Source organism: Sinocyclocheilus anshuiensis, unplaced genomic scaffold (assembly GCF_001515605.1).
Source record: "Sinocyclocheilus anshuiensis isolate Anshui unplaced genomic scaffold, SAMN03320099.WGS_v1.1 scaffold3132, whole genome shotgun sequence".
Classification (NCBI taxonomy): domain Eukaryota; kingdom Metazoa; phylum Chordata; class Actinopteri; order Cypriniformes; family Cyprinidae; genus Sinocyclocheilus; species Sinocyclocheilus anshuiensis.
Window position 1 is genome coordinate 413530 of NW_015554059.1, and position 7412 is coordinate 420941.

Consider the following 7412-nt stretch of genomic DNA (forward strand, 5'->3'; position numbering starts at 1 on the left):
CACAGTACTCACCTGGTTCTAAATGAACAGAATTGGGTATTTTGTGTCTTCCTGCCAAAGGAGGCAGATGGTTGGTCTTCCTCTGTCCCACAATCCCTTTCTCTTGCATCTCTGCACCTTTAACAGCAGTGATCATCCATGGTGAAGATGGAAACAGAGAAGGCTCATCCTCCATTGGTTGACAATGAGATGGTGCAACTTGGCAAATCCTTGGCCTGGAGTTGCTATTCCCCATGGTGAATTTGTACTCCCAGCCAAGGTAAGTTAAATATCAAAATAGGTTCCTCAAGGAACTACATTAGACTCAATTTCTTGCCCTTTTTTCCAAGGTGCAATCCAGGCCTAACACTTCACTCCATCTGAATGTTGTATCCAGGGCTCCTCACATATGGTTGAATATGTAATATTGAAGATGAGGGTATGTACTCTTCAAAAAATGTCCACTTGCATCCAATCCGGTTAAACTGTTTGGTTAAGTTTTGACTTAACCTAAACAAAGAGTATTCCCCCTTAGTTCTGCTTAACTGTACAAAATGAAACTCTGGCAAAGTTGTGTTGTGAAATGGCAGGTGCGTGCCCCCCTCTCTCGCTTTATATTTCTCGGTTTTGGCGTAATGAGGCAAGTTTCCATGGTGACTGTCCCCACAGGTTACTTTATAACTGTGTGTTAATGCTTGGACGGCGGTGAGAGGGCCCGTCTCTCCACTGATTGCTCAGGCATGCGACTGCTCGGGGAACCAAGCTTGATGATTGACAGAATTAGTGACAGTTTTCTGTTTGTCTGATTACAGCAGGTATAACTTGATGTTAGAGAAAACAAACCTAGCTGGCTTGTAATTATTACACAGCAATGTAATTTTTTTTACTTTTAAATAAACAAAAACTGCCTGCTACAACCTCGGATTGATCCACGGTTTTATGACTATGATGAACAGAAAAATGTTTTTCTTTTTTTGTTTTTTTTTATAGAAAGCTTTTTATATACATATTAGATTAATACATTTTGAAAATTATTTTATACCATTTTCACCAAATGTTTAATTTTGACCAAAAATGTAAATTGTCATCAAATTAACAATAATATAGTTTTCTTATCTTCATCTAGCTGATACATTTGTAAGTGTATACAAAGTTGACAAACATACACTATATGACCAAACCAATATATACTTTTGGCCAGTGTATTTTTAAAGATAATATTTTTGTATTATGAATATTATTAATTTCTGAAGCATTACCTATTCAGAGGTAATACCATTTAACATGCATACAGTATATGTGTGTGCATTTAAATATCAAATAATCTATATATTCATCAAAGAATAATGAAAAACCTGCACGGCTATGTTTAACATTGATAATAATAAAATGTGAGCACCAAATATTGGAATGATTTCATATTAGACTGAAAATTCTTCAGCAGCCATTACTCCAGTATTCAATGTCAAATGATCCTTCAAAAAAAAAAAAAAATATATATATACAATTTTAAAATATATTAAAATACACAAGTTATTTTAATTTGTAATAATATTTCACCATATTATTGTTTTTACAATATTTTTGACCGTATAAACACCCTTTGAGAGCACAAGAGACTTCTTTAAACATTAAAAAAATCTTACTGACCCCTCTTGCTGACTTTTGAATAGGTCATAAAAAAATACTGTAAATCTTCCTGTTGAACTGCGTCAGCATATGGACTGTTATCGCCACCTCTCAGGGTGAATGAACTGGGCCCCATAATGTGGATTTAAAGACTTCCTCGGTGCTTTTTGTTACCCATCACTTCCTTTTCTATGCTTCATTTGCTTTAATGGGCTTTTCCAGCGGTCTGAAGATGTTCAGCCTGTCCACTCAGCTAATATCTCATTACATTTCCAAGAAAGCAAGGTCGTTATATGCATTGACACAGAGCGTCTGTCACAAGGTGTCCATGTGTGTTTATTGCAGGGAGAAATGAGGGAATGATGGGTTTGCCTTAGTCATTCAGCATGTTTGTGTTTCATTTTTATGGTGTGTATCATGGTCAGAGCTGTGGCACAGTGGGCAGTGCACATTCTCACAAAAGAAAACAAAACAAAACCTGTACAGCATTTATGCTCATGGGGTGCAGGTCTCTACAGGTACACTCCCCCTCCACTCTCCTGTCTTTTTCAGTTTTCTTGTACTATAGAAGGCAAAGGTGACAAAGAAAAAAAAAATCTGCTGATACCACTCATATGCTAACCCAGTGGTTCTTAATCCTGGTCCCCGGGACCCCCTGCTCTGTGCCCCTTATCTGACACACTCAGTTCAGTTCATGGAGCTCTCACCTAATGAACTGATAATCTGAATCAGGTATGTTAAATAAGCGAGACATACAAAATGTGCAGAGCGGGGAGTCCCCAGGACCAGGATTAAGAACCACAGTGCTGAACTGATGCTTCAATATACAGCACTCCTTAGAAAACTAGATTTATGGTATAAAATAAAACTACTGACATATAGTCATTTGTTTTTAAGTCTAAAAACAATATACTACTGTTCCAAATGTTTAGGGTCAGTTCTGAATGTTTTTGAAAGAAGTCACTTATGCTTGCCAAGGTTGCATTTCTGACTTTGCTTCTCAGAATTGCAAGTTTTTTTTGTCACAATCTTCAGTCTTCACTGCGACTACGTTTACATGGACATCAGTAATCTAATTATTTACCTTATTCTGAATAAGACAATATTACGATTAAGGTGTTTACATGAGTTGCTTTTAGAATATTCCTTTCATGTTCCCGTTTTACATGTTATAGTACATAGATCGATTAATGGCACATGTCGTTACGTCACCACGCGACGCCATCCGACGTCCCCTCCAGAATTGCACGTATAAACATACAGTATTAAAATCAGAGTATTGTTGTCCATGTAAACGTACTATGTTTACATGGACAACAGTACTTCGATTTTAATACGATTAAGACAATACTCTGATTAAGAATCTACCATGTAAACAGATATTTTTGATTACCTTAATTCGGCTAAAGTCATAATCGTAGTAAACACTAATCGAATTAAGACATGTGGAGTATTCCTATTTTAGTCGGATTATTGAAGTGCAGTAAATACATGTACACACCTTAATCACATTGTTACCGTCGTGTAAGACTTTTCGCAGCATTTTGCGACAGGATACACACGGCAGTGGTCAACTGTTTGACGGCATACAAAAGAATGGCTTCAACAACGCCGTCGTCTGTTTGTATGTATAGCATGACAAATAATTAACTGCACTTGAAGCTTTCAGTAAATAAAAAATGAAACACCCAAAACTGTATATGGCAGGGGTGTCGAACGTCGGTCCTGGAGAGCCGCAGCCCTGCAGAGTTTTGCTTCAACCCTAATCAAACACCTGAACAAGCTAAGCAAGGTATGAACGGTTACTAGGAAGCTACAGGCAGGTGAGTTTTAATTAGGGTTGGAGCTGAACTCTGCAGGGCTGCGGCTCTCCGGGACCGGAGTTCGCCACCCCGGGTATATGGCATCATAACGAAGACGAACTATGTTTTTACGTGAAATTCTGGAGGGGACATCGGATGGCGTCGCGTGGTGACGTAACGACGTGTGCCATTAATCGATCTATGTACTATAACATGTAAAACGGGAACATGAAAGGAATATTCTAAAAGCAACTCATGTAAACACCTTAATCGTAATATTGTCTTATTCAGAATAAGGTAAATAATTAGATTACTGATGTCACATGATCCTTCAGAAACCATTTTAATATGTTGATTTGTTGCTCAAAAACATTTCTTACTATTATCAATGTAAGATAATAGTACTCTTACATTGAAGAGTACTATTATCTTACATTGTACGATAATACAATGTAAGGATTACATTGTAATCCCCCAGGATTCTTTGATGAATAGAAAGTTCAAAACAATAGTATTTATTTGAAATAGAAACTGAAATGTGATTTTTTTTTTTGTAACAGTGTAAAAGTCTTTACTTTAAGTTTTAATCAATTTAATCCATCCTTGCGGAATAATTGTTTTTTTTAACATGTCTTTCACTTTTGAATGGTATTTTAAATTTATTCCAAAATATGTAGACATATATGTCGTTTGAAAGTATAGAAGATATATAGAGTATCATGGCATGTGTTCCCATTTCTGTCTCCATTATTGGTGGATATCTTTAGGATTATGGGTATTGTGGTTCTTCACCAAGAATCTGACTATGAAACACCTGCGGCTTCTTTAAATATATATAAGATCACCTAAGGATCTCAAAGCTCATGTTAGGTCTCTTAAATAATGAGAATATATATTTTTTCTTCTGGAATGTGACTGTTGCACTATATTTCATGTGTTGAACAATTAAATGACAAGTGCTTTTCAATGCAGATCTTTATTTTTGTCTTTTATTATAAAAAGAAAAGAAAGGCTTATTCATTAAAGCATAATATATTTCTCCTACATATATTACATACTACGTACAATGCAAATAATCCTCATATTTCATATACATATATATCCGATCTCTGTATGCATTCATGTAGTGAGCCAAACTGGCCCTGACAGAGTCTATATTCACAGAATACATTCCATGGGAAGGGGCTAGCAGAGGGGTTCAGGGGTGCGGGATTGGCGTGCAGCGGGAGACAAAAGTCTGAAAGTCCATTTCTATGGAATGGATGCGTATATCTTCCCATAGAAATGGCAGGGAAGAGAATGCTAGATCCCTTCTGTAAAATAAGAAAAATACTGTCTGTAAATATCCCAGTTTTAATGGGACGCTCTTCTCAGAACACTCAAGCCTCAGCTGTCATCTCTATTAAAGAGCAGGACGGCATGTTCGGTGACATTTCTTCTGATTTGTTGTTGTTATGGTTATTAATTAAAGAAAATACTATCCGTCATCTTCACTTTGCTTATTCTCTTTTGTCTTTCCAAAATACAAATACAAACTGCTCTTTTTTTTTTTTTTTTACATAGGCTGCCACAGGGTGGATCAGTGTTGATCGCTGGCTATTCATTCACAGGTCTAAGGTCATGCCATGGGGATGGATACGACTCCGTTGGCTCTACTGCGGCTGCGTGTGTGGACGCTGGATTCTGTGAGCTCCTCGCCGTGCTCCTCCGTCTTCTTGTCGGCCAGGGTGGTGAGGAAGCGCAGGGTGACCGTATCCCACTCCTCAGGGAGCAGCAGCAGCAGGAAGCCCAGGCAGATGATGCAGGTGGCAGCCAGACGCACCACGCTGAAGATGACCTCATGCTTCAGCACGTCAATGGCTGCTCACCGCACAGAGAAATAAAAAGATACAGCTCTTTTAAAAATCTAGTTTAAAACACTTATGCAAAGTTATTAAATATACTACTTGTATTCATGTTACACTCTAAAAAACGCTGGGTTAAATACAACCCAGTGCTGGGTTAAATAGGGACCAATTGCTGGGTTTGTCCCTATTTAACCCAGCATTTTTTAGAGCGTAGTTTCACACGGTTTTGAAAAACTTTAATAGTATTTTTTTTAGAAAAATACCATCAAGTAAATAGATTTTTTTTTCATATATATTTGTCAATTAACGTACACTTTTAAAACACATTTTAATTATTATTATTATTTTTAAATGTATTCATTAATAAATATTGTTTTTTGGAGTTTCCATAGTGCATCAACAAATCATGTTTCAATAGGTTTCAAATATTTTTTCGAAACGTATTGATCTTGATTCAGTCATGAGGGTCTGCAGGGGTCTTCTTTATGATATCATTTCCTGTTTTATGCTTTTTTCCCTACACGTTTCTGCATATTGGTTGCACCGCATTTGATTTGGTGGACCAAAGTTTTTCCAAAAATATTAATAAGCAGTAAAGCCATTTAAAAATTTTTTTAAAGAAATACTAATAAAATTATGCCAAACTATCAGTAAGGTTTCCTGTCAGGTTTCTTATAGTTAACTAAAACCATAAAAAAATAAAATGTTGCTTGAAATAAAATGTATGTTAACTTAATGATATTCTATTTTATAAACTATACATTTTATACATAATTGTAATATAATCTAATTGCAAGTACTTAATTTTTGGAATCTAATTTCACAATCCAGATGACGTAATCGGTTACTACCCAGCTCAGTATATATATATATAAATTATTTTAAGCTAGTTCATTTAGTTCAACATGATGTACTAAAATAATTAAAACTAAACTTGAAATAAAAACTATAAAGACATTTAAAAACAACTAAAAATAATTACTATAACGGAATTATTATAACTTTAACTAAAATTAAAAAATAAAACCAGAAAATTAAAAAATATAAATTAATTCTAAATATTAAAAAAAAATTATAATGGTATCTTGATACTAAACACTATTTAAATATTACATTTAATTACTTATTAATTACTTATTATTTAATGTAATTAACAGTTGCAGGTTTTCTTCTTTTGACAGTACAGTGTTTTGTTAGCGACTCCTATTAATTTCTTAACTATACACAAGAGTGAGTTTCTGTCATTTAAATGTGACCTTGTGCCCAGACTGTCTAAATCACCAAGAGTGGGAGAGAATTACTGACTCTGGCAAAGTCCTTTCTGCCACGCAACCAATTAACTCCAGTCAAATAAAGTTCATTACCGTTACTAAGGAAATGTTCAGCATTAAATTACTGATATTTTAGGGGGAGGACTCTTTAGATGAAATTTTCATGGTAGTCTAAAACATCAAGGTATTCTGAGTGGTGTTTATATGTTACTATGTGGTTGCTAGGGTGTTTTGGGTGGTTACTAGGGAATTGCAAGGTGGTGCTTGCTGGTTCATTTGAAAATGGCCCACCAATATTCTGGTCCCTAGAGACAATATGTCTCATGTTTTTATGCCCATTTTATCATCTTTCAGGCTGATTGCTTAGAAAAGTATAACAGAATTCAATGCAAACTATACAATTAATTAGGCATAAATTAGATATTAACCAGGCTTGGGTGAAAACCGTGTACAATAGTTTTACTTATTATTTAATGTAATTAACAGTTGCAGGTTTTCTTCTTTTGACAGTACAGTGTTTTGTTAGCGACTCCTATTAATTTCTTAACTATACACTAGAGTGAGTTTCTGTCATTTAAATGTGACCTTGTGCCCAGACTGTCTAAATCACCAAGAGTGGGAGAGAATTACTGACTCTGGCAAAGTCCTTTCTGCCACGCAACCAATTAACTCCAGTCAAATAAAGTTCATTACCGTTACTAAGGAAATGTTCAGCATTAAATTACTGATATTTTAGGGGGAGGACTCTTTAGATGAATAGTAATTGTAACCCTGTGGCTGTTTGTTGACTTTTTTAGTATTAACATTGGTGCTCATAAAGACAAAAATCTTATCAAGTTAATAGCCTTGGTACCCCCCCCCCCCCCCCCCCCCACCCCCCCTCC

At 35.6% G+C, this 7412-nt stretch overlaps 1 protein-coding gene across 1 annotated transcript in view; it reads right to left on the reverse strand.

The window, feature by feature from the left end:
* Positions 1–4454: 4454 nt before the first annotated feature.
* LOC107668528 (solute carrier family 35 member F4-like) overlaps positions 4455–7412 on the reverse strand; it is a 27321-nt gene continuing 24363 nt past the window's right edge. Inside the window, exon 7 of the mRNA XM_016460433.1 lies at positions 4455–5270. Within this exon, the coding sequence (XP_016315919.1) occupies positions 5029–5270 (242 nt within the window). The 3' untranslated portion in view covers positions 4455–5028. The remainder of the gene's footprint in view (positions 5271–7412) is intronic.